Here is a 27159-nt window from a genome sequence, read left to right on the forward strand (position 1 = left end):
ACCCTAAAAGCTCTTCTCCCTTGCTGTGGCTGGTCCCAGTGGCCCGAGGTGCGCGCTGCCGAGCGAGGGAAACCACAACCCGTCAAATCCAAGCCATCGGTTTTACAGTGGGAGACGGTGAGTCTAGAGAGAGAAAAGGCTTCCTCACCCTTATCCCAAGCCATGAGCAGGTGACAGCGAGACGACAGGGCACAGCCAGCAGGTCTCCAAACTCCTCGCTCTCAACCTCGCGGACCGAAACCCCCCTGGGCTGGGTGCAGATGGGAGGAGAGCGCGGCTCTGTCCCAGGAGGGGAGGGAGGGGACCGAGCTCTAAAGCTTCCATAACGGGGCCCATCAAGGGCTTCTCTGGTGTTTGAGCACACACAGGCCCCTCGACACCCTGCCCCAGCACCCATGTAGAGGAGGGAAGCAGTTAATTAGACGGGAAAGTGGCTGAGCGCAGGACTACCGCCCTGGGTGTGTGCTGATTTCGCAGAGGGACCGAGAATGGGGAAGAGGGGTTGGAAGCAGAGAAAGAGGCACTGGTGGGAAGGCCCAAAGCTGTGCCGACAAATTCGAAGGTCATTGTCCCAAGGACTGCACTAGGAGGCTAGCGACCCTTCTGACTCTGAAAGTGAAAACCTGTTAGGTACTTTTTGTTTCTTTTCTTTTCTCTTTTCTCTTCTTTTTTTCTTTCTTTTAATCTGTCCCTAGAGTTTTGCCTGCCTCCCTCCCCTGGGCCAAACCGTGGACCCGCTATTCTCAGCCTAGTTTCAGGAGTCCTAGGGCCGGGTCACCTCTCCCACCCGGCCTAGAATCGGAAAGGCCCTCGGGCGCCTCCGGGTTTAATCCCCAGCGAGCGCGTTAGTAGCATCTCCGTGAGAGAGGGGAAGGGAGGAGCAGGGGGTGTTAGGAGAGTAGGGAGAGAGGAGGGGTGGGGTGGGGGAAGAAGGAGAGAAGGAAGGAGAGAGTCAGGGGGAAAAAATTCACTCTCCCTCTTTTTTCACCCCCACTTCAAAATCTTAAGAGGCTTTGGGAGATCTGGTCAACTTTCCGAAACATCTGAATCTTTTTACAGCCCTCCGTCCTTTCCCTGGGCCAGCTGCGGGGAGGGAGAAGGAAGAGAGAGGAGGAGGGGGAGGAGAGAGAGACAGAGAGACAGAGAGAGAGAGAGACGAGAGGAGAGAGAGAGAGAGAGACGTGGAGGGAGGAGGGAGAGCGAGCAGGCCCGCGCGGAGCGCAAGGCCACCGCCTCCTCGCCTCCCCAAACTCCCGGGCAGGGCGCGCGGTGGCGTCCTCGCGCTCTCGCTCGCGCCCCCGCCCGTCGCCCGCGCAGGCCAGGCATGAATGCTGAGACTTGCGTCTCTTACTGCGAGTCGCCGGCTGCTGCCATGGACGCCTACTACAGCCCGGTGTCGCAGAGCCGGGAGGGCTCCTCGCCTTTCAGGGCATACCCCGGCGGCGAGAAGTTCGGCACAACTTTCCTCTCGGCCGCCGCCAAAGGGCAGGGATTCGCAGACGCCAAGAGCCGGGCCCGCTACGGCGCGGGGCAGCAGGACCTGGCGGCACCCCTGGAGAGCGGCGCCGGGGCGCGGGGCTCCTTCACCAAGTTCCAGCCGCAGCCGCAGCCGCAGCCGCAGCCGCAGCCGCCCGCCCCGCAGCCGCCGCCGCCGCCGCCCGCGCAGCCCCCGCATCTCTACTTGCAGCGCGGCGCTTGCAAGACTCCCCCGGACGGCAGCCTCAAACTCCAGGAAGGCAGTGGCGGCCACAACGGGGCCTTGCAGGTCCCCTGCTACGGTGAGTGCACGTGCGGGGCGCTCGGGGCCGGGGCTCGGGGCGGGAGGCAGGGCTCGGCGGGCCGGGGTGGCTCTGGGTCGGACAACGGGAGCCGACGGTTCCGAGGGGACCGTGGGATCGGTCCGGCCCCCTTCATCTCCCACGCCGAGGGCTCGGAGCGGTTGTGGCTGTTAAACCCGCCCTGGGGCTTGTTTTCTCCCCGTCCTCGCCGGTTCCCCCGACCACTCGCTTTGCGCGGCTCGCGGGGCCGCCTCCGAAGCGGATGCTTCGCCCGGCTCGGGGCGTGCGGCGGCGAAGTGGGGGGCGCGGCGCTCGGGCGCGGGGCTCCGGGGCTGCCGAGGCCTCGCTCCCCGCAGGCCTGGAGGCTCCCCGGGCGGTGCTGCAGGTGGGAGCGTCGCAGGTGCCGAGCCCGCTGGGAGCCCGGAGCGCAGTCGGGCTGAGCGCGCCCGGGGAGCCGCGGGTCGGGGACGCCGCACGGGTGCGGGGCCGCAGACGCCTGGAGCCGCCGAGGACCCGAGTTCGCCCCCTACACACACACACACACACACACACACACACACACCCGACAAGCGCGGCTCGCCAGGGGGAGGCAGGCCGGCTGGCGTTCGGAGCGATTCTCGCCTGGCGACCCTGGGAGGCGGCTGGCCTCGGAACAATGGTTTAGGACCGACCGGCAAGAAGGCAGGGAGCTGCAGAGTTCCAGGCAGCGCAATGCTGGGGGAAGAGGGAAGCTTCTGGGTCCTGATTTGGGCCCACAGGGAAAGCCGAGGCCTAAATGACCTCCAAGCCCCCTTGAGCTCGCAGGCAGGACATAGGCCTGGGCTCCCAGAGCTTAGCAACCATGATGGAGGGAAGGGCAGCCTGAGGCCAGAGCCGCTCAGGAGCCTAGGCCTTCTCGCCCACTGAATCGGGATTGACAAGCCCCAAGCTGGCAAAGAGAGAAACCCAGAAGGGAGGGAAAAATCTTCCTGGGCTAGGAGCCCTGGATACACTCTCCCTGAGGCCTTGGCCTTCAGGCAGGACCCTGGAGATGAGCTGGTCCTGACACAGCAACAGCTTTGGCTGCACTGGTCCAGTCTGGATGGAGAGACACCAAGACTGGGGACAGACATGGGACATGGTGGAGGCCTTGGTGGCTAGAATTGCCTTAGGAAAACAGCCCATGGCAGACACTTTCTTATATCCAAACTAGCTTTCCAGAGGCTCACAACTAGTTCATTAGGTGGTTGTTGACGCAAACAATTGCACAATCATAGACTTGACTACACACACAACCTCTTCCTCATAAGCCAACAGTCACACACTAAATACACTCAGTCATATGGCCTCACACATAGTCACACACTCCCAAACCCACAGGACAGGACTGAGAGCAGATTTAGAAAGGTCCAGTGGCCTTTCCCCACTTCCACCGCCTTTCCTCTCCACCTTCCTGTGGGAATGAGATCAGGCACTCAGATCACAGACATTCACGGCCGCACACAGGTGCTCCTTCCCCACTCGGGCAGGCAGGGGTTGTCAGCTCCTGTCAGCAGGCATCCGCCTGCCAGGGCTGCAGACTCGTGCTCCCTCCTCCAGGCCTTACCCAGGCCCCTCCTGGTCCCTGTTGCCAGGACTATTAGGTGGGAGCAAGTCTCAGACTGAGGGGCCCGTGGAGGTCCATCGTGCAAAGCCAGGAGCCTCATAGGCTTTCTCTCCCACTATACTGGATTTTCATGTTTTAAAGAAATCCACCAAAGAGGCTTCTGCAGAGGAAGAGACATTACATAAGAAGAGGTGCCAAGCTGCTTCCAACCTCTTGTTTGGCAGATGTCTTCAGGTCCAGGGAGAGAGAGGAAAGGGCTGGCCTCCTCTGGGCACTGTCTCAGAGCGCTGCTGGGCCCCCACACACCGGCCTGGCCCTTCCTCTAACTTGCATTAGCCGGTTGAGCAAGCGACTCCTCGAAGGCCCTTTTCCTCATAGAGGTAACTGCATCAGTGGGTGGTAAGTGCCCCCCCACCCCACGCCAAGAAAGCAAAAGTCTAGTCTCCTCCAGGATTCCCCCAAAAGCCTCTGTGCTGTTGGGAACCTGTAGACACTCAATTCTGAGGACAGTGCAGGCCCCTGCCCCTGCTCTGGGCAAAGCCCTAAGCTGCAGATTGGGACAAAAGGAGGCCCAGAATCAGCCACAGGACCACCACTCCCCTGCTGCCTGAGATGGAGGCACCGCTCAGGGCAAAACCACAAACAACAAACAGCTCTGTTTATTCTTCTCCTAGCAGCTGAGCTTCCCTGGCCAGGAGGAGATTTCTGGCCCTTGCGGAAAGATTAGGCGCATGAAGTCCAAGATGAGAAACCAAGGCATCAAGAGGTTAGGCTGTGCCCTTTACAGAGGCAGCTGGGAGGAGGGCCTCTGGAGTTGGCTCTGTAGGTGGCCAGCAAGCAGGGAAACTGAGGCACACGCTGGTGGCAGTTCTCTCCCACACTTGGAGAATGTGGACTCAAGAGGGGGTAAAGGGGGTTCAAAGAAAAAGCCGGCCCCCCGCGATCTGACTGCAGGTAGCTTGGACCTTGCAAACCTCCCTCCCGGCTCTTTTGGTCCCGGGGCTGGAAGCTCGGTTCTGGATCGGCGGACCGGCACCGAATGGGGGGCGAGGCCCCGGAGACCTCCTCCGGGACCTCAGCCTGGGGAGCCACTCCCGGCGCATCCAAGCGCCCCTGCGCGAGCGAAGCCCCGGCCTGGCGGGTTTGCGCCAGGGCCACGCTGAGCGGGCGCGCGGCGGGGAAGCCGCCTGCAGTCCCCGCGGGCCCGGCCTTCTCCTTCCCGGAGCTGCCGAAAGTGGAGGTGAGAAATCCTCTCAGTCCGCAGGCGTCCCTACCCCTCCCTGGGCCTCCGTTTCCCCCTCAGTACTAAAAGCTCGCCGAGCAAGCCGATGGGCAGTCCCCTCCGGGTGCAGGAGATGATTGCAAGTTTGGGAACGTGCCCCACGGTTCGCGCGTGCTGCAGTCACCATCTCGCCGGGCTCCCGGGGCGCACCTCGGCCTTGCGAAGTCCTTGCTGGTTCCTGGCCCGTCCTTGGGCCCATGGGCCCCAGCGGACCCGCCAGGTTGGAGACCCGACGTTTCTCCGCCGCACAAAGAGCCTCCTCGTCGCCAGAGTGAGGTCTCCCACGCCTCGCCCCCGAGCCCCGGGCAGCCGCCCCGAGCCCCCCCCCCCCGCGGCCGCCGCTGCCCCAGGCCTCGGCCATGCGCCCCGGGAAGCTTCGGGGAGCAGCTCTGCTCCCTCCTTCTCTTTCGCTTTCGATTCGGTGCGCGCAGGTTTTCGTTGCTAGCCGCTGGCTACCTTGCCATCCACGTGCCCCCCCACTCCCCCAAAGAAGCGCTCACAGCTCAGAGGTCGCGAGATGCGCGGGCCGGGCCGGAGACCCCTGGGGCGCCGCCCAGGGGCTGGTCCTCATTTGTCGAATTAGATGCAGTGTTTGAACGCTAAGGGTATTTATTTCCCCCGCACCGACACAGTCCATACACCACCAAATGTGTAAACCCCGCCTGGGTCCTATTCGAAGTTAGTCAAAGAACCCGCGTGTGGTTTTGCGTAAGAGAAGCCCAAAATAAGACCGCGAGAAACGGACAGGAGAGAAGAAGCAGTTAAGAGCCCCTGGGTGATTGTAGGATGATCGAGAGAAAACTCCAGCCTGGGAGCTGTGCCGATGCCGACCCCGGTCACTTTTGGAGGGGCAGAGAAGGAAAATGCTTTTAATGTTGTACTTTGTTAATTTCTGTAGCCGTCAGCGGGCTGGAACAGTTGGCCTAAACACAGATGACCTTAAATAGAAAAACAGAAGGCCTGGATTAAAGGTTTAGTATTTTAAATCAATCGATTTGCAGTTTTTTTTTTTATTATAAGTTATTTCAGTGCAGTACACAGCTAAGTGGAAAGTTCGAAGAACTGTTCTGTAAACTACCACCGGGATCACGATACAGACGCATATATATACCCGAAAATTTGGGGGGAATTTTTTTTTTTTTTTTTTTGGTGAGTTGTTTTAAGAAAAATTCAGAAGAGACTTGGGAGAGCCGGAGACCCCACCCCCGTTTGCGACGGTGGTGTTTCTTGAGCAGGGTGACCTTGTATGCCCGGACATTTGCACCACCCGGACTGGAAAACGAGGTTACTTACCCGCTGCACCAGAAACCTCGATGCAGCGGCCAGGCTGTCCCGGTCCGGACTCCCCAAAGCCCCGGGCTGGGCAGGCTGCAAAACGGAGCCGAGGTAGGAAAACAAGTTAAAATACCATGCATAACATTTCCCGAAGTCCCTAAGGACTTTCGTTTTGGAGAGCAGCGGGGCACACTTTTCCGGGGATGTACCTTCATCTGGGCCTCAGCCGCTTTCTTCCTGCAGCTCTGTGCGCGCGCGGCTTTGTTTTGATGGAAAATTGGAATACAAAGTGGAAATGTGGTGGCCTTCGCAGCGGTGGGGGTGAGGGGAGGTTGGAGTCCCGCGTGCTCAGTCTGGGTTCGGGCTTCTCTGCTGACCGGGGTGCCCGAAGCAACAGGAGGGGAAAACTGCCGGGAGTGCCCGAGGCTCCGTCCGAGGCTCCGAGGCCAGGCGTCCGGGAATGGGGAAGCCACCGGGCTTGGTGGTGCTTGGTTTTGCTGCAAGGAAACGGGAGTAGGGAAGAGGGGCTGCGACAGAGTGCTTGGCTAGAGAGCTCCCTGCCCCCGAACGAAGCCTGCTGCCCAGACACCTCACCCCCCCCCCCCCCACCTAGGCCCAGGCACTGTTTTGGGTGGGGCAGTGGGAGCCCAGTTGTGCCTCTGGACGCCGCCTTCCAGGCGCCATCTGGCCACATGCTCCCCAAGCTATGGGGTTCCCGGGCATCGATAAAGTGACAAGGCGGGTCATCAGAGTAGGAAATCAAGACAGCTCCGTGCTGATACTGCTCAGTGAATTCAGAGTTTAGGACACTGGGGCCCCTTGCTCAGGGGCCCTGGGCACCACACACCTTTGTTGGGTCTGGATTAGACTAGTGAGAAGACGCCCTTCTTCCGAAGAGTACCCTTTTGCGGAAAGAAGATGCACCTCTCTCCAGCCGGCAATCCCTCCCAGTCGCAGGCTGGTGCTTCATCTGGGATCACAGTTATTCGTGGTCCCCAGGGACCTCCCCTCCGGAGCTGCAGCACCGGCCCGCCCCCCAGCCTTCTCTGGTCTACAAATGTGCAAATGGTCCACACCCCCACCTCTTTGCAAGATTCTCCTTCCTCACCCAGTACAGGGGGTCAAGGTAGCCTGGGTCGGCCGCTCTCCCCCTAAAAAAGCTGACTCAGTGGTTGGATAGAAGCCTCCCATGTGTCGGGGAGGTGTCCTGGGAACCTCAGACCCGCCCACACACCCCCGGGCCCAGGGCAATCCAACACCTTATCAAAGACCTCTTCTCTACCCCCCATCCCACCCCGCAGGCACCGCCAGCACCAAGGGGGGTGAGTGGAAAGGGAACTGAGGCTCGGGTGAGGGGAGGTTCAGAGGAGCAAAAGGCTGGGGATTTGGGTGGCGATGCGGGGCAGCGGGCAGTTTCCGATTTTAGCTCCAGAGGCAAATAGAAGTATCACCACGGAGCTCCACTGCACCCAAAATGCCTTTTTGGAGAGGAGGGTTTTACTGCGAAATACTAGCGGGGTGTGTGTGTGTGTGTGAGAGAGAGAGAGAGCGCGAGGGAGAGACTGAGGCGCCACCACCGGCCAAGTACCTGTCTTTCCCTGGCCACCGCGCTGGGCGTGCTTGCGTACCAACGCTCCGAGCTGCTGGGCGCCGGCCCTGCTGCGTGTTCCAGAAAGAGCGAGAGCTGGGTGTGCGCTTCACTGGATTCTTAAAGCAGATCGCCTTTGAGCAGATTCTCCGTCCAAACTGGGGGCCGCGGAGGGTGGGCGTCAGCCCCAAGGCCCTTGCAGATGGACTGCCGGCCACCCAGGCCAGGGCAGAGCAGCTGGTTCTCCCTGTACTCCGAGCGCCCTGGCGGCGAAGATTGAGAGGCTGTGGAAGGTTTGGGCGAGGACGCTAAGGTCCAGCGTGGCACACGTGCAGGGCAGGGGGCCCAATCCAGGACAGATCACGGGTCTCCACCGCTGAGTTCTCTATTCCCTGCGTGGCCTTGGAAAGGCCCCTTCCCCGTCCCCTCCTGGGTCTGAATTTGTGAAATGCAAGAGTTTGGACAATTTCCAAAGGCACTCTAGGGGTTTCTGCGAAGGTACCAGTCTGGACCCGCCTTCAGCCCGCTTCCCTGGAAGCAGAAACGGGTCTTGAGGGTTCCCTGAGGTGAGCTTAGGGGGTACAGGGACAACGTGGGCAGCAGTTCCAGGATAAGTGGGCTGGTGGCTCTGGAGGGCCTTAGTTGAATGCAGGTTCTAGACTCCAGGCTTGGACTTAAATATGGAGAGGAGCCAACTGGGGAGCGTCTTCGTGCCCACAGATGGCCAGGCTCAAGCTGAGGCTCTGGGGTTCCTGGTCCCTCCAGTCTGCTCATGTCCCCTGTCTCCACTCATGGTACCTATGTCCACACTTAATGAGCACCTACTATGTGACAGACTTCCTCCTAGGAGAACGCAGTGCTTGTCTGCTATCCTATAGCTTAGGTCCTTCCAGATGAAGCTCTTTGGGCATAATAAATGTTTACTGGCTAGTAGAAGGATGAATGGAGAATTGGTGCCTCATTCAGAGTGTGGCTTGAGCATGGATAGGGGGGTTTTTATGAGCACGAGCACAGCGTGAACTCAGTGGGCGTGTGTCCCGCCCATACTCACTGGATCTGGGGCTTGCGGTCCGAATGTGTCTCAGGGTGCGGCCACGGGTACTAATTGATGTGCACTCCTGCGTGAAAGACGTGCTTGCGCCCGTTGTACCCCGTGTAGGGGAGCTGCATGCGTGTTAGGGGGCCACCTGTGCCAGTTAGGAACGCCCCTCGGGGCCCCCTGTGGCACGCAGGGCCTCAGCTGCCAGAGTCACTTGTGGGGAGACAGTGACTAAGCGTGTGTATTTCACAGCCTGTGGCCTTCCCAGCCCCGGGTCCCAGCTCCCCAGGAAGGCTGACTCAGTGAGTGGCAGGAGAGTCCCCCATGGAGCCCTGGAGTCTTCCTGGGGCCCTGACCGGGTCCCCAGCCCACCCACACCACAGAGACCTCCTCCAACCTCTAGCTCTCAAGTGTACCCTCTGTCCTGTGTAGCTCACTGTGGAAGAGAAACCAGCATGAGTGCCACTTTTATGCACAATGCAGATCCTCTTTAGCAGTTGAGCAAACTGGGACCCAGGGAGAAATGGAGCCCTGCAGCCCAGTTAGTGGGAAGGCAGAATGCACAGCTGGGTTTTCTTCCTTCCACAGCTGGGGGTGGGGGAGGAAGGGGTTGGGGGAGTATCTGCTGGGCTCACCCACTCTCTTCCTTTGCTGTAACCCTTCCCAAAAGTCACACACTCTCTGTGGGCACCAAATAGGGCAGGTGCTTGCAGCCCCACGCTCCTGAGAAAAAAGGGGGGCTCCACCCTGAGAACCTGGGGATTCAAGGCAAAAGTTGAGTACCTGGGCTGGGAGCGGGGGGTGGGGGTCCCTGTGGGATTGCAGGGACTCATCCCACCTGTGACTCGGCTGGGACTCCTGATCTCTGCAAGTCTCCCTAGGACAAGTTTACTTCCCTGAGTGGCGGAAACCATGCGGGTGCATGCCTGAGGGAATTAGCTGAGGCCACATGACCAATCTTCTCTTCTTTGGGACGGCCACTGGTCCAGCCCAGGGCATTGGTCACGTCCAGGAGCCTTGCTTCTCCCCCACCACACACAATGTGTCACAGTGTTGGGGTGGGTGTCCTACCCAGTGTTGGAAGAGACGCCAGATGTCTGCTGGCTCAAATGTCCTGTTTCACAGACACGGGGACTGAGGTGCTGGTTCTACTTACTCATCACTCACCGAACTTTGCCTGTCACTATGCCAGGCCTTGTGGGGGATTCTGAGAAGCACAGGACATGATCCCAGCCTTCAGGCCTGGAGTGGGAGAAAGATCAGTACTGGGCAAGTCCAGTTCACTGGGGCTGGTACTGGGATGCGGAAGCCTGGACTCAGGCTGTGGGGCATGCACAGCAGGAAGTGCTGTCCACAGGGTTTGCAGCTCATGAGAAGTCCTCCCAGCTCCCCTCCCATTCCCAGGTGAGCCTAACCTCGCCCAGTAAGGGGAGGACTCAGAGAGATTGGGGGAAATCGGAGGTTACAGAGGTGGATCCTCTCTGGTAGCTGAACAGCCCGAGGCTGCTTCTTCCCTTCCTCCTTTTCTCCCTCCAGGCCTTCTCTAGAGAGCAAGAGGGCTGGGTTCAAGTCTTGGCTTTGCCACGGAAATGTGCCTTTAGAACACTCCCCTATCTCCACGATTCCACTCAATATTCTCATTTGCAAACTGAGGCCCTTTGGGCCTGTCCTGCCTAGGAGGGAGGAGAGTGTGGGGGGTATGAGGGTGCAGAGAGGTAATGTGCCTTCAGGGTCAAGTTCTCTGCTGGGGAAGGATTAAGAGCCCCACCCCCTCACACTATCCACCCTTGAGGGCACTAGGATATTGCAAATGATGGCGAGGAGGTGGGGGTTCTGATCAGGTTTCAGAGTGGGGGATGGAGATTTTGGTGTATGGGTGTATGGGCCCCTCAGTGTCCATGGATCTCCCTCGCAGGGTCTGCAGCCCCACCATCCAGCCGCATGGGTTCCCATCTGGCTCAGGTCCCCATTCGGGGCCTGGATCTCCCCTCTATAAAACCCCCGCATGACACTAGGTGATTTCTTTTTTTTTTTTTTTTTAAAGATTTTATTTATTTATTTGACAGCGAGAGACACAGCGAGAGAGGGAACACAAGCAGGGGGAGTGGGGAGAGGGAGAAGCAGGCTTCCCGCGGAACAGGGAGCCGATGCGGGGCTCGATCCCAGGACCCTGGGATCATGACCTGAGCCGAAGGCAGATGCTTAACGACTGAGCCACCCCGGCGCCCCGGCACTAGATGATTTCTGAAGCCCTTGGGTTCTGTGCTGTTCCAGGCCTGGGATCGAGGCGCCAGGAGAGAGGTGGATGGTCCCTCCAGGATCCTCGGGAGGCCTCTGGGCCCCACCACTCTGCCTGATTCATTGTACTGAGAGAGGCCCCTCTGGGAGCGCAAAGTTAGTCTGACCCGCCAAAGCGGCCAGTCTGGCGTGCTGGGCCTGGCTCCCTGCCTCAGTTTTCCCATCTGCAAGGCAGGGACAATAATGAAGTGAGTCTGGTGGAGTGTGAGGTGAAAGGGGGTTTGAGTTGGCAGGGCAAAACCCCTGCGCTACTGATACCTTGTGACAACCCACATTTACCTGCCCCGGTGGGTGCATCAGGCAGCGTACCAAATCTCAAGGGTGATTTCATTGAATCCCAGTTGCTGTCCCGTGAGATAGATCCTCCTGCCATCCCTACTTCATGGACGCAAACAGATTCCAAGAGCTGGAGTACCTTCCTAAGGTGGGACTGCTAGGAAGGGAGAAGGTAAGTTCTTGATGGCCAAAGGCCCTGAGAGCCTGAAAGGCATTCTTTTGTAGGATGATCCTAACTAGACTCGAGGCCACCCTAATCCTATGAGATTGGAAGCCTGGGTTTTACAAATATGGCCTCCAAAGAGCTCTTCCCTTCCCCACGTCTGGGGATGCGGTGGGTGTGGAGGTCAAGGGTAGGCTTGGTGCCCGGCAGGTCAGAGTTCTAGACCTGACTCTGTGACCCTGGGCATGGCTTCTTCACCTGTTCCAGTGTCCTGCCAAGCTGTGGTGAGAATGGGGGCGGGGGGAGGCAGGCATGACACAGGGACCTCAAGCTGGTATGAGGGAATTCCTCCTTGAGTTTCCAGAGGCCGTAGGAACATGCCAGAAACTCGGCTCAGGGCAGGGTGGAGCTGAAGACCATGGGAGGGACCAATAATGGGCAAATCTTTCCATTCTCTCTTCTTCCCTCCTCCCTTTGAACCCAGGCCTGGGATGAAAACCCAACCTCCAGTCCTCTTGCACCCTGGTGGGAAACAGTTTATTCCCCCAGGGATCCCTGTGGAGCGTGGGGTGAGGGAGCAGAGAGGTCTTGGGTAGCCCCATTTTGTATGAGCCTTGAGTCCTCTCAGCCTCCACCATAGGAGGAACACCCCTTTGCCCTACTGTTTCCCCTTGGCTGTCACCTCAGGGGTCACAAGCCAGGGTCCAGCTGCCACAGCCAGGGCCAGCTCCAGTGAGATGGGTAACCTCCCTCCCCTCCCCACTGTCCTCCTCAGGTCTCCCCATTCCCTGCGGTGAGTGTTAGGTACCCCTTGCTTGCGGCCCCACCCCTGCCTGCCCCATTCTGGGCCCCTTGTCCTCTCATACTGCCCTCCTGAGAGTTGCTACTGTTCCTGCCTGAGTACCCCATCTACTCAGCCCTACCCCCTGGGGTTCAGAGACCCCCCCACACACACACAGGATGCAGCACTCTGCTCTGGCAAGGATGCCGTCCTGAGCTCAGAGCCCAGACAGGAAGAAGCATTTAGACCTGAGCCTCAGGTGTAGACAGCACTTGGCGGGGGGGGGGTGGCAGCCATGATTACAGTGCGCCAGGCACTGAGGGGGATGGTGTGGACGGAGAGGCGGAGGGCTCCCTCCTCCCCCTTTGTAGAGGGAATTGGGTGTAAACAGCCCTGTGAGAAGTGTGCTGCCAGAGCTTCTCCTGTCCCACAAACGCCCGCAGCCTTGAGCCCCGTGTCAGGGACGCGTGGAGCATTTGGCTGTGAGTGAGTTGATCCCGGACCTCAGGGAGCTGGATGTGCAGAAGCCAGAGTCCCCAGGGGAAGTGTAAATGGACTGGGGCTTTGTGGGTACGGACATCTGAAGTTGACTTGGGAGGCTGAAGAGGGGCTCCTGCTGAAGGAGCTGGAAATGGCACTCTTGACCCAGAAAACAGCAGGAACAGGGCTTTGAGTTGGGAAAGTACCTGCAGTGTTTGGGAACGAGCGAGCCTGTGGTGTGCAGGGGGCCGCTGCGCTGGACACAGGCAAGATGGGGCAAGATGGGGCCTGAGGAATGGCCGACGCAAAGCCCAACGCGCGATTGGCTTTCTGCTGAAGGATTTGGACTTGAGAGAAGCCCCTGGAGGCCTCTGAGCAAGGCAGAGAGAAGCCAAGATCTCAAGCTGAGTGTTCTTTGTGCTACTCAGATGGCCTTTTTAAAAATTCAAAATCTCTTGCTGAATTAGGGGTAGTTTTTTATTGTGGTAAAAATACAAAGTTTGCCATTTTGACCATTTTAAGTGAACCATTCAGTGAGGACTAGGTACCTCATGGAAGGGGACTCACACAGCAGCTGTCCTTTTGTGTCTGGTCAGCTGTAGATCTTCTTTGAAGAAATGTGGATTCAAGTGTGTTTCCCATTTGGGGGGTTGGGTTGTGTGTTTGTATGTTGTTGAACTGTGGGAGCTCTTTATATATTCTGGATAGTAATCCCTCATCAGATACATGATTCTCAAATATTTTCTCTCGTTCTGTGGGTTGTCTCCCACTCTCTGGATAGTGTCCTTTCGATGCACAGAAGATTTTAATTTTGATGAAATCCAGTTTATCAATTTTTGTCTTTTGCTGCCTGTGCTTTCAATGTCACATCCACAGAATCATCACTAGCTCACGTCATGAAGAATTTCCCCTGTGTTTTCTTCTAAGAGCTTTATAGTTTTTGCTCTTAGTTGAGGTCCATTCTGAGTAAGGATCCAACTCTTTATTTTTTCGCATTTACATATCCAGTTTTCCCAGCACCATTTGTTGAAAAGACTGCCCTTTCTCTGTTGAATGGTCTGTCACCTTTGCCGAAAATCAGTTGGCCGTATGTTTGAGAGTTTATTTCTAGGCTTTCTATGTTGTTCCGTTGGTTTGTCTGTCTGTCCCAGGCATGGCCTTCTGAGGTGAAGTCCAGAATCTCTGAATGTGGGGAAACTTAAAAGTCGTCCTGTCCATCCCATTGCCTCCAAACTAATGACTAACCAGCCAAAGAGATCCAGCTCAGGGACACTTTTGTTTTCCAGGAACCAGAGCTGGTAAGGCAGCTGGTAGGGCAGAGCCATCGACAAGAGTGCCAGAATTATGTCCTTGGCCTCTGGCTAGGCCCCTGGCTGTTGAGGAGCCCCAAGTATGTCAGCTGACCTTCCTGTGAGGACATGGCCTTTGAGAAAATTCTCATGTGCTCTTAGGGTCCACATATCATTTGGGCCACTGCTGAGGGCCCCAAATCTGGGACCTCTTCCTTCAGTAAGATGATCCCAGTGCCCCCTCCTGGTGGAGCAGGGAGGAACCCCAGGAGGGAAGCCCCCATCTACCCCAAACCAGCTCCATGCTGTTGGCCCTGCATCTTGACTATTTTCTGTTTGAGTCCCATGAGAGGCACTTGCCACTCCCTGGCCTCCACCCCGGCCATCCCAAGTGCTGACCAGTGAACAGCAGAGCCTGGGGCCGAGGCTCCAGGCTAGACAATGATTCTGGTCCCCCCGTAGGTGACCAGAGAGGAGGGGGCTGTAGAGCAGAGGAGGGGGGTCTCCCTTGTGCTTCTTACCTTGCGGTTCCCCGGCCCCAGTGATTAGACAGGCACCTGCTTGAGCCTGGTCTCCCAACTGCTTGTCCAAAGACAAGGAACAGGCACGCTCTCTAGTATTCTTGGAATCTTGTAGAAACTGTGTTCAGCCCACCATGGGGTTCCCAGGCAGCCTGAAGCTTTAGATGCCTTTGGTTTGGGGACGCTGCTGTGCTAGGGCCTGGGAACAGGTGTCAGCCTGTGCAGCTGAGGGCCTCAGGCAAATTGGTTGACCTCTCTGCCTCAACCTCTTTATCTGTAAGGTGAGGCTCAGAAACTTTGACAGGCAGTTACGGTTGACTTGGATACATCAAATTGGAAAGTGAACAAATGATCATTGAATCTACACCGGGTGGTTGACAAAATCCTTTAAAATATGGCTGAGTGAAACAAGGGGTGGGGGCTGGCCGTCGGCCTTAACACGGGGGCAGGAAGGGTCAAGGAGGGAGAAGGAGGGCACCCCCAGGCCCCTCAGAACCCACAGCCCGCGTCTCCCCAGGCTGCTGTACCTTGCACCCAGGCATCATGAGCTGGGGCATAACTTTCTTCCCCATCCGAAAGTCTGTTCTCTGTGCTCATCCGACCGCGTCAGACCCGGAGGTCCCTAAGGGCAGGATTTGTGTGTGTTCATCCCTGCGTGGACTCAGGGCTGGGCACAGAGGATGTCCAGCTCTGGGCCTGTCAGGGAGGTTCTGCACCCACTCTGGGCCCCCGCACACCCATCCGTGATGAAGGGAGTGGTGGTAAGCGTCGCCCATGGGCCAAGCCTGCACTGGGATCTTGCACTCAACCCCCTCAGGAGGTATTAGTACTCCTAATTTACAGATGAAGAAGGGGAGACCCAGTGCGGGCCAGGTGCCCAAGGGCCTGAATTGAGTCCAGATCTCCTGAAGCCAGAGGGCCTTTTTCTTCTCCACTCCTCTGCCCTTAAGGTTAATGCTCTTGGCCGTGGTGACGTCATGTCTCTGTGGCCATCGGACACAATCAAGCACGTGGGAGAGCTCAGTCAGCTGTGGAGTGGGGTGCGCCTGGGGGTGGATTTTCAGTATACAGCACACCATCTTCCCCTCACCCACTACAGTGATGACCACAGATCTTGACCACATAGGCCCCATCTCCCTCCTACTTCCAGAGTCCTCCACAGAACCAGGCCAGCCCAGCTCGAGACCCCGTGTGTGGGAGCAGCTCCGAGGGTGAGGAAGGAGGAGCCAAGCACACCTGCTCCCTCCGAACTCATGATAGATAACTGACCACACGTGGAACGGCCTCCTTGTTTGCTCAGCATCAGCATCTGGACCAGGGTAGAGGGAAAGAGTTGACCTGGAGAAACCTTTCCTGAGCTGAGGCAGGTGGGTGGACAGCGAGGGCCGGGCTTCCCCCGCATGAAGGCGTGTGCCTGACCGTTGCGTTACCTCATGAGCCCCACAGGACTCAGCCCCTCGGAGAAGATCCACAGAAGTCAGTTTTGTGCCACACAAAGTAGATTCTCACTGTTTTATGGGATGCTTCATTCTCCCGAGAAGTGGTAACAGGTGGAAAAGAGATGAACTTGTCACACATCCTCTGCGGATTAAGGTTTTTTTGGTAGAAGGTGCATGCGTGCATTTTATTTTATTTTATTTTTATTTTTAAAATTTATTTTATTTATTTGAGAGAGAGAGCGCGCATGAGCGGGGGGAGGAGCAGAGACACAAGCAAACTCCCCGCAGATCCTGAAGTGGGGCTTGACATGGGGCTTGATCCCAGGACCTGAGCCGAAGTCAGACCCTTAACTGATGCCCCCACACCACGCATTTTAAAGCAGAGACTTATTTGAAAACTTTTTTCAGTCCAGATGAGCAAAAGTCAAAGAAAGAACCATTCTCCAACCAACACGTAAATATTGGAATTGAGGATTATTTATACTTACCTACCTGTATGTGATGGGCAAAACACTTGGAACTTACCTACTCCAAATCCCAGCCACGTAGATGGAAACCCTAACCAATAGCTTAGATACAAGCGTGTTCTAGAAGTTTTGAAATTTTAACCATTTGATAGGTATAAAGGTGGAATTTTTTAAAGCTGAGATTGAATAATCTCACCCATCTCTATCCATCCCAGAAAACTCTAACTGGCAGGCTTACAATTATTACTTCCACCATTAGTCTTCCTTTCTCATCCAAGAGGAGAAAAGTCTTCTGGCCTTTTCAGCTTATAAGTGATTCTTTAGGTTTGAATAAACCCATTTGGAGAAAGAGAACGCTTGATCCTGGTGAAAGAAGCAAATTTGCAGCAGGCCCACGTGGTCCTTGCGCAGGCTGAGCCGTTCAGTTATTTAACAAGATTAATTCAGTGCAACAGGTATTCGCTGGGGGGCATCAAGGGTAAGGGAGCAGGGCAAGATGCCGTCCCTGCCTCTGGTGTGGGTCCATCCGGTGACGGAGGCTGCCCATCTTCTCTTGCAATGCTGCGTGATGAGCGATTTAATTAGTAGGGGCCACTAGGGAAGCTCAAAAGAAGGTGTGGCAGGGAATCCACAGGGAGGAGGTGATACCAGCCTGGGAAGGTGGCCTGGGGCCCACTAGGCAGAAGGGGCCCCGACCTGGCCCTGAATCAGCGAGCTTAGTCTCTCTGCAACAACACCAAGCGGTACATTTCTGGAATGGTCCCTCTTGCCATTGCCCACCCCGGATGCCTTTCCAGTGATACAGTGGGTGGAAGGTACTGGATGTTCCCACTGAGAAATTCTTGAGCAGTTAAACACTGGGTTGCCTGCAGAGGCCAGGTGTCCCCAAGAGCGTCCGTGGAAGCGAGGCTTTTATAAGTCGTTCACAACGGACCTGAACTTCATGATCAGTGCCGTGATTAAAATTCCCATTCTCCTTTCCTGGCTATGCATTCACATTGCAATGTACCTTAGGCTAAAATGTATTTATGGAAGTGTCTTTCTTTAAAACACACTAAAAGTTTTAAGTAAATGTCAAACAAAATAAATTTAACATCTCGTTTTTACAGTGGTTCCAAGTGTGTCAGCCAGCCCATGGACAGTCTGTGCTATAAATGTGGGAAATACAACAACTGTATTAATTTCTCCCGGAGGACTCCCACTGATGGAGGGCATGCTGCGTCTCCGGCAGGGATGTGCATGCTTGCACTCTGCTTCATTCAAAGCTCACACCCATTCTGGGACGTGGGCCATATGGGCCTCACTTTACAGGTGAGGAGACCCGGGCAGCCCAAGGCCAAGTCATGCCCTTCAGGGGTGACAGAGCGACGGGTGGCTTGGGAGCCTTCCCTGTAACCTTCTTCAGACTCCTTCCATTTCCTGGATTGGGAAAACTGACATTTCCTCCTCTTATGTAAAGTGCTAGCGAAGCCCGGCTTCCACAGACCCCCTCCAATCAAAGCCTTCCTATATAGAGATCTGGACTGGCCCCTCCACTGAGGCTGGTCTAGATGCCCCTGCCCTGTCCAGCACCCTACACCGTAACCGGTCTCCCTCATGACTGTGGGCCTTTGAAGGAAGGGCTCTTTATCGGGCTTTGTGTTTCCTCCACCGAGAACTTGGCATGCACATAGCTGGTGCTCCAGAAATGTTGCTGAATGAATGAATGAACAAATGAATGAGTGAGTGAGTGAAGCAAATAAGTGGCAGAATCAGAAATCAAGTCTGTCGGACTCCGAAGATTTCTCATTCATTTTATTTCACTGAGTGCAGGATTTAAGCTTCTCCGCCTGGCCTGCCTTGGGTCTGAAAGTGCTATTTCAGCGTCTCTTGTGGGGTGGGGGGGTGGGGTGCAGGGGATGCAGGTTTTCGCCCTGTTAAGGGGAGGAATGGAGGCTCAGAGGGGTTCTGTGGGAGATGTTTAGGGACAAGCCCAAGGCTGTATGGTTTGGCGGAGGTGGAGAGGGACAACGGGCAGACAGACCACAGGGCTGATTTGAAGTCAGGAAATGGAGATCCTCCACTAACAGGCTGTGTGATGGCTCAGGGCTTCCTCATCCTCCCTGTAAGGTGGGGGGTGGCCCAGTGTGGACCCTGAGCTCTCGGGCTTCTTGCTGGGGGGAGGGGAGAGTTTGGGAGGCTATACCTGCTTCTCTGGCCAGCCCCCTTTCCCCTGGAAGGTGCCAGGATCTCGGACGCCTGGGTGGCTCAGTCCGTTAAGCGTCTGCCTTTGGCCAGGTCATGATCCCAGGGTGCTGGGATCAAGCTCCGCATCGGGCTCCCTGCTCAGCGGGGAGTCTGCTTCTCCCTCTTATTCTGCTGCTTCTTTCTCTCTCTCTGTCAATTATTAAATAAAATCTTAAAAAAAAAAAAAAAAGGTGCCAGGATCTCCTCCAGCCATGGGAGGCCGAGCTTAGGGTTGAGACCTGGGCTGGACCTGGAAGGGAGAAGCTGGGAAACTTCCAGTCTCCTTGAGGAGCAGCTAACAGGGGGGTGTGAGTTCTGGCTGAGGTCAAGACCCCCACCCCACTGTAGCAAATATCAGGAGGTAATGTTCCATGTTCAATCATAAGTGGGCTTTTCGTGAAATAGTGGATGGGTTGGTACTGCTCAGAGGGATTATGTGATTGTTTTTATTATTGTCCCCAGCCCTGCGGGGAGGCCCCTGTCTAAGGCTCCTCCCTGGTAATTAGGACCTGCCTAGTCTGGAGAGTTGTAAGTGTCCTGTTTTACCTTAAAATGTAACAGGTCTTACCAAGGCTTCATTGGTTTTCAATACTCAGTTCAAGGCCACACCGTCATGAAGCTTCCCCTGACGTTTTCAAGCAGAACTGACCACTCCTCCTTGGGGACCCCGCTGTGCCCAGGACGCAGGGCTCTTGCCCTTTGGGTCCTGGGACAACTGACCACCGTTACCTGTCTCTCCCCTCCATAAGGCCACGACCAAGGGGAGGCACTCCACGAACGGACACCTGAGTGAACCGAGGGATGAGGGCATGAACAGATGCAAACCCAGACACAGTATCAGGAGAGGACAAGAAAAGGAATTTGGGGGTGTAGGCTGGGAGGTGGAGGGGACCTAGCCCCGGATAGAGTGAGCTGAATCCAGGACAAAGGCCCTAAGGGACACTGACTAGGGGACTTTCTTTTCTTTTTTCAATTTTTTTGTGATAAAATACACACATAACATAAAATTTACCATCTTAAAACTATTTTAATTAAGCAACAACTATTTTTAGGTGCATAGTTCAGTGGTATTAAATATATTAATGATGTTGTACAACCATCCCCGCCATCCACCTCCAGAGCTCTTCTCATCTTGTAAAAGCAAAACTCTGTACCCGCGAACCACTGACTTCCCATCCCCCCCCCCCAGCCGCTGAAAACCACCATCTACTTTCTGTCTCTGTGAACTTGACCACTCCAGGTACCTCGGATGAGTGGAGGTTTTTCTGTGACTGGCTTATTTCATTTATCAGCATGTCCTCAAGGTTCATCCATGTTGTAGCATAGGTCAGAATTTCCTTCCTTTTTAAGGCTGAATACTATTCCATTGTATGGAGAGACCACCGTTTGCTTATCCATTCATCTGCCATTTATTGGCTTGCGCCCATGTGTTAGCTATTGTCAGTGGCTTTCTTATCGTTCCTTTTTTTTTTTTGGCTACAAGGAAACCTACCTCATTCATACCACTTGTAAGAAAGCTGAAATTATAACAGCCTCAAAAAATAAAGTACTTCTTTTACTTTTAAGTTCCAGCGGTAGCTTGACCTCGGCTAACAAAATATGCCTCCTACAGGTCTTAGAAACGCTGCTAGAAAAATCACGTGCTCCACCGGGGTCACCCGTCGCTTCCATGGAAGGGAGGGTTTCCAGAGGGCTGGGGAAGCAAGGTTCGTCCCCAGAGGTGGCATCTGCCTTGCGATTTTAAATTAACATACAACATGTTATCAGTTTCGGGTATACAACATAATGGTTTGGTACTGGGAGATGTTGAGAAATGATCACCACAGTAAGTCTCGTTAGCATCTGTCACCTTCCATAGTTCCAATAAGTTTTTTTCCTTGGGATGAGAACTTCTGAGATCTACTCTCTTAGCAACTTTCAAATTTACGATACAGCATTATCCACATACTTCTTCTTTTTAAAAACTTTTTATTTGGGCACAGTTTCCGACTTAGAGAAAAGTTACAAGCAGAGTACCAAGACTTCCCGAATTCCCATTGCACCAAGTCCCCAGATGTTAACGTCTTACCGTATTTGTGTCCTTCTCAGTCCCTCTTGCAGGCTCTCTGGGTGTACATGCGTGTGCTGATTTATATGCGCACACACACACCTGTTGTGTCTGCACTGTTTAAGAGTAAGTCGGCACACACACCTCCTTCCTCTGAATCCTTCAGTATTTAGCAGAGAATGAATGCAAAACAAGACTCAGTGCCGGGGGGGGGGCGGAATTAATGGGGTGCAAGCTGGGGGATGGAGGAGACCCCAAAACCGAGGTCCCGAGAAAAGGCCTGGGTCCCCATTGGAGGTCCCAGATGTTCAAGAGAGTTCTATCCAGTGCCCGAGCTGAAGGCGGGACATACTGGGGCTGCTACAGAGGCAGCCGAGAGGAGCGGCTTCCTGGGACTCTGGGTCTTGTTCCTTCGTCTTGACCCTGTCTCCCAGCTGCCCCGTCCCAGCCCCGCAGAGAAGGTTTGAACCTTAGCTCTGCCTCCGACCCCTTGTAGGTTCTTACACAAGCCATTTACTCCCACCAGCCTCAGTTTCCATCCTGGGCCTGGGTCAAGCCCAAGGCCCTATCACTGGCTTGTAGGGAGAGCGCACTGCTGGTTTCTTTCCCTTCCTCGGCTCTGGGAAGCCCCCTCCATCCTCTGGGCCAGAAGAAGACCATCCTCCAGCCCATGTGGGAAGAACGGAGAGAGCTTCTGGGGGGGGTTGAGAGCGATGGTGGAGGGACCACAGGGCTCCTTCACAAGCAGCTGGAGGACCCGGGATTCCCCAGGGTCTCCACGAAGGGAGGCGACTTTGGGGAATAAACTGCCACTCAGTGGCTGGGGACATTCAATGAGTCCTTTCTCTCTGAGCCTCAATTTGCCCGTCTGTGGAGTGAGGATGCTCAGGAGAGCCACTGTGTGGGAATTTTGAGGGGGCTGAAATCAGTCAAGGATGTGAAAACCCCCAGAACTGGAGGAGGAATGAGCTCTGTGGGGGAAGGACAGGGACCCATCTCATTCATCTCTGTGTCCCTTGGGGTTCTAGGAGGGTGGTAGACACATAGTAGGGCTGGACAGCTGCTCGTCTGGCCAACCCTCCCAGGTCGGGCCTTGGTCTTCAAGCAGACTTCTAGAAACCTCATCAAGGCTTGGGGCCCTGGGGGACCACCTTCCACCCTGAGGAACTTCACTGGGACTGCAGTGCCTCCTGGTGGCAAGACGAGCAACTGCAGCCTTGATCCTGGTCAGCGGGGGAGTGGGGCTCTAGAACCTTCCAGCAGGCAGGGGACCGGGGACCTCGCCCTGTGGTTGAGCATCATGTCCCCTGGTGACTCCTCCGCAGTTGTGGCTTCCCACAGGGACTGTGCCCCTCCATAAGCCCTTCCCCACTCCCTGAGAGGGAGTCAGGCAATACTTGTTGAAATGAGGACACAGAGAAGCCAGAAGTTCTGTTCAGGATCATAGAGGCAGCAGGGCTGCCTGTGGTTCTTTATGCCCGTCCCTGTGGCTAGGTGGGTTTTTGAGCCTTCTGTCCCACCCCGCTGCCAGCCACCACAGTGTGAGCCGAGGGACCAAGGCCCACCTGGGTCTGGAGCCCAGCCCCGTGGCCTGGTCCCTTCCCTGCAGGTGCCCTGGATCACCCCCCAGCAGGACGTACAGAGCTCCCAAAGGCAGAAGGAGCCCAGGCCCCCAGCAGTGTGTCAGGGACGCCCTGCTCTGAACCGCTCACACACTCGAGTGGGGGACAGGTCCCGACACGAGCACTCGAAAGCAAGGAATTCAGTGTTCAAGAGGTAAGGCCAACCCCGGGGTCGGGGAGGGAGAAAGGGCATCCTCACACTGAACCTTGGGACTCCAGTAAAAGCAATCCACAGAAGAAAGAAGCTAACAAATGAAAGATTCAACTTTGCAAGTAATAAAAACGTAAATTCAAACAAGATCTCACTTCATTTATCATACTGGCAAAGATTTTTAACACGCTAGGACAGCCCTGTTCCTGTAGCAGGCGGGCACGCTGGTAGCTGAGGGGAGTGTCACGGTTCTGGAAGGCAGTTCGGCCGTGTTTATCAGAGACCTTCAAATGTGAACGTGATGTAATCCAGTTTTTCTAGTTCTTGGAGCTTCTTCTAACGTAATCACCATGATGCATGAAGGATTTAACTATGAGGATGTTCATCGAGGGGCTGTTATCACTTCAATCAGAAACCCGGGTGCCCAGCAGTAGGGGATTGGACCAACCACAGAGTTGGTCCCTGTGGTGGAATCATACGCAGCCATTAACAATGGTGTGATGGAAGAATCGAGAACAGCATGGAAAGATGTCCAGGATAGAGTGTTAGGTTAAAAAAAAAAAAAGTGTAAGAAAAAAATGTGTCCCCGCGGGTGTGTGTTTATGTGTGAGTGTTATCATTTTCTTCTCTTGGCTTATCTTCACTTAGCTGATTGATTTTTAACCTTTTTCCATGTGGAAAATAGATAATTATTAAATTCGTGTGGCGCTCTGGGGGAGTGAAAGCAGCTCTGTGAGACTAGAAACAAGGTGGAGGGTGGGAGGATATGAGTCTATGAAGCAGCCAGGGGTCAGTCCTGCCTGGGGAATCATGAATGCCACAGTAAGCCTGATTTGTAGGGTTGGCAGATTTAGGAAAAAAAAAAAAAAAAACCCTAACAATAAACCCAGAATGCTCAGTTAAGTTAGAATTTCAAATAAACAATGAATAATTTTTCTGTCCGTATTTCCCATGCAATCTTTAGGACATACTTATACTAAAAATTTTTCATTGTTTCTCTGAAATTCTAATTTAACTGAGCACCCTGTGTTTTATTTGGCAATCCCAGTGAGAGCTCTGGGAACCAGTGAAAGCCTTTAGGGAAGGTCACGATACAATCAGATGCATGTGTCTGGTTGTATTTGAGGGTAGTGGGCCTGAAGGCAGAGAAACCCTTTAGGAGGTGAACTTAAGCCTGTGTCTGGAGGCTTCCAGTACCTAAGAGAACTCAGAGTCATAGGGGCCCAGTTTGTGAGGACAGCGGCCAATCCCCACCCCAAAAGGGCCTTTCTCTGAAGCATCCCTACCCTTCCTCCACCCCACCCCTATTGGTGCTCATCTCCCACCTCCCAAAACTTCACAGCAGAGTCCAGCACCCTCCCAAAGCAGTCATCTTTCAGGATTCTAATCACTGCTTTCAAACAGTATTTTAAAATGATAAAAGCAGTTCTTGTTCGTGGTAGGACAAATAGAAAATTAATTCAGACCAGAAAAAAAAAAAAAAAAAGGAACAAAAATCAACCCATATACCTGTATTCCCACCTCTAGAAACTTCTGGAATTTTCTAAGGACAGATACTCCACCCCTTTTCCACTTTTTTTTAAGATGAGATTTACTTACTATAACATGCGAACATCCCTCCAGATACTAAAATGCTATCCTTTTATAATACCGGTTTCATTCATTTGTTCATCAAATGCTTATTGAATACCTACTGCATGCCAGCCACGATAGCAGGTGTTAGACAGGGGTAGACAAAGCAAATATATTCAGATATACTCCCCATTTTATGGAAGGCAGAGAGAGATAATAAACAAAAGGGGAAAAAATCCCCAATAAATACATAATAATGTGTGCTAAAGGCCAAGAAAGAAACATTTTGCAGAATAACGAATATCAGGAAGGATCTTCTATTTATGGAAATAACATCTTTTATTTAACCAATCTCCTGTTACTGGATATTTTGGTTATTTTTGGTTTTTCTATATAATGATGCCCTAATGAACTTTCTCCCTAGCAAATTCTTTGTGCCCATCCATAATGATTCCTTTAGAATAAATTCCTAGAAGTGGGATTTCTGGGTGAAGACATACAAACTTTTTATTAGTTTTTCTGTAACATATTGAAATGCAATTTTGTGGGGCACCTGGGTGGCTCAGTCGGTTAAGCCGCTGCCTTCGGTTCGGGTCATGGTCCCAGGGTCCTGGGATTGAGCCCCGCATCAGGCTCCCTGCTCGGCGGGGAGCCTGCTTCTCCCTCTCCCTCTGCCTGCCTCTCTGCCTACTTGTTCTCTCTCTCTCTCTCTGTCAAATAAATAAATGAAATCTTTAAAAAAAAAAAAAAAAGAAATGCAATTTTGTATTTTCTCTATAATTTACATGTCTTTCATTTTTAAAATAACGTGCTGCAAAATTAAAATTTGGGGCGTGTATAGTTTTATGAATCTTACATCCCTGTGCAGATTCATGTACTCACACCCCAGCCCTTTCTGCTCCAGCCTTCCCCCTCCCCAGCCCCTGGCAACCGGTGATCTGTTCTCCATCCTCTGCTGCTGTCTTTCCCAGGATGTCCTGTGATAAATAAGCGGAGTCATACATATGTGAATTTTTAGTCTGGCGTCTTTTAAGAACCATAACGCTGCTTTTGAGAGTTATTCGTGCTACTCTCTGTGTTCCTTTCATCTCTGAGTCCTCTCCCCTCGCATGGCAGTTCCAGTTTGCTTACCCATTCACCTGTTAGAGGACATTTGAGTTGTTTCCAGTTTGGGGTGATTCTGGCCAAAGCTGCCATAAGCATTTGCATGCAGGTTTGGTGTTCCTCCCCTGAACACCAGTCTTCATGTCTTCCGGGCCAGTGCCTCGCGGTGGCGTCCCTGGGTCACGTGGGGAGTGTGGGTTTAATTATGGAACTGCTGCTCTGTTTTCCCACCAGCGACGTGGGAGACTTTCTGTGGCTCCGTGTCCTGGTCATCACCTGGCGCCGTCTGGGTTTTCACATCCATGGCAGTCGGTGCGTGGGGCTATCTCATGGGGGTCCTAGTTGAAATTTCCTGGCTGGATAATCCGTCCGGAGGGTTTTTCATGCTTTTTTGCCGCCTGAAGGTCTTTTCGGGGGAGGTGTCTATTTAGATGTTTTGCCCACTTTTTTTTCCTCCTTTCACATTACTGTTAACTAAATCCCACCCTTTATTCAGAGGTCACTAGTTTTTCCCTGGATGTCCTTTTACTGTTCCAGGACCCTATCCAGCACACCGCATGTGGTCCGCAGGTCTCCTTGGCCTCCCTTGTTCTGTGCCAGTGTCTCAGACTTTCTGTGTTTTAAGAGGCACGTTTAGGGCGCCTGGATGGCTCAGTTGGTTAAGCGACTGCCTTCGGCTCAGGTCATGATCCTGGAGTCCCGGGATCGAGTCCCGCATCGGGCTCCCTGCTCAGCAGGGAGTCTGCTTCTCCCTCTGACCCTTCCCCCTCTCATGTGCTCTCTCTCTCTCATTCTCTCTCTCTCAAATAAATAAATAAAATCTTAAAAAAAAAAAGAGGCATGTTTAGAGCTTGCGTGGGTGAGCAGGGGTGCCCACGTCACCTGTGGGTGGCCAGCCTGAGCCCCCGAGTGTCTACCTCCCACTCTCCCCTGCAGATCGGCAGCTCCCCGAGGGCAGGGACCCGGTCTGCCTCCACCACCTGAAACCAGGTCCGCTGAAATGTCTCCCCAGTTACTGCTGCCCCTTCGGCATTAGTTATAGGCCTGGAGCTAAACCAGGGACGTCCAGGCTGAGCTCTGCATAGAGCCCAGGGGCAGAGGAGGTGGGCCGGGGCTGTGATCAGTGGCTAACCTTTCACCTTCGCCCCTACCCCCACACGACTGTTTGGACAGCAGTGGGTTTAGTCGGTGCCCTTTATTTATTTATTAAAGATTTTATTTATTTATTTGACAGAGAAAGACACAGCGAGAGAGGGAACACAAACGGGGAGTGGGAGAGGGAGAAGCAGACTCCCTGACGAGCAGGGAGCCCGATGTGGGACTCGATCCAGGGACTCCAGGATCATGACCTGAGCCGAAGGCAGTCGCTTAACCCACTGAGCCACCCAGGCGCCCTAGTCGGTGCCCTTTAAATAGCATTAAAGGGCCTCATGCTGGCCTGTTTTGTTTGAGGAGCTTACATCGGCGCGGTGCGCTCTGCCACAAGGTGTGCAGGCCGGCTCACCCGAGAACAGAGCGAGCGGCATGTCCCCCACAAAGCAGATGTTTGGAGGAAAAATAGATGTAATCAAAACCATGGAGGCTACAATTACTCAGACCCTTAGACATACACCCGTATGCACAGGCCCATGCACAACTGCACACACACACACACCTCCTGTGTCCGTACTCACCTACGTGCACCTGCAAAGTCACGCTCGCTTGCACAAATCCCCAGACCCAGCAGCACACATCCTGCTTGGGGGCCTGCACTCAGCCCCGCGGGCCTGCTCACTCCGCAGACTGTCTGCAGGCAACCACACATGTGTTCTGCACACCCATGCACAACTGCAGGCTTGTGCCCCGTGCCTGCGGGCGCACATCCGGGCACACAGAAGGAATGCACACACACAGGCCTCCGGCACCCTCCCCGCTTCAGAAGTGCACACGCTTGAAATCACAGTCATAAAAAAAAAAAACACACGGTCACCTTCGGAAATCTCTCAAGGGCTTTTGGATCAAAAAAAGAAAAAAAGGGTTAGACTAGGTTAGAGTGACGTCATTGGGTTGAACCAGGACAACAAGCAGAGGGGAAGGGAAGGAAGAAAGGTTTTCCATTGCTTGTATTTCTCGGAGTTCAGGCAGAGGTTGGAGGCCCTTCTGTGGCTCCTGATTTGGAATATATGCTCGAACCAAA

The 27159-nt window shown here is 54.4% G+C and overlaps 1 protein-coding gene across 1 annotated transcript in view; it reads left to right on the forward strand.

Moving 5' to 3' along the window:
- The first annotated feature begins 1318 nt into the window (after window positions 1-1318).
- The window catches only part of ALX4 (ALX homeobox 4), a 42337-nt gene continuing 16496 nt past the window's right edge, over window positions 1319-27159 (forward strand). The window contains exon 1 of the mRNA XM_045893860.3: window positions 1319-1778. Within this exon, the coding sequence (XP_045749816.2) occupies window positions 1325-1778 (454 nt within the window). The 5' untranslated portion in view covers window positions 1319-1324. The remainder of the gene's footprint in view (window positions 1779-27159) is intronic.

This window comes from Mirounga angustirostris, unplaced genomic scaffold (assembly GCF_029215605.1).
Source record: "Mirounga angustirostris isolate CCGP_5_RB_7025 unplaced genomic scaffold, mMirAng1.0.hap1 SCAF_13, whole genome shotgun sequence".
Taxonomy (NCBI): Eukaryota; Metazoa; Chordata; class Mammalia; order Carnivora; family Phocidae; genus Mirounga; species Mirounga angustirostris.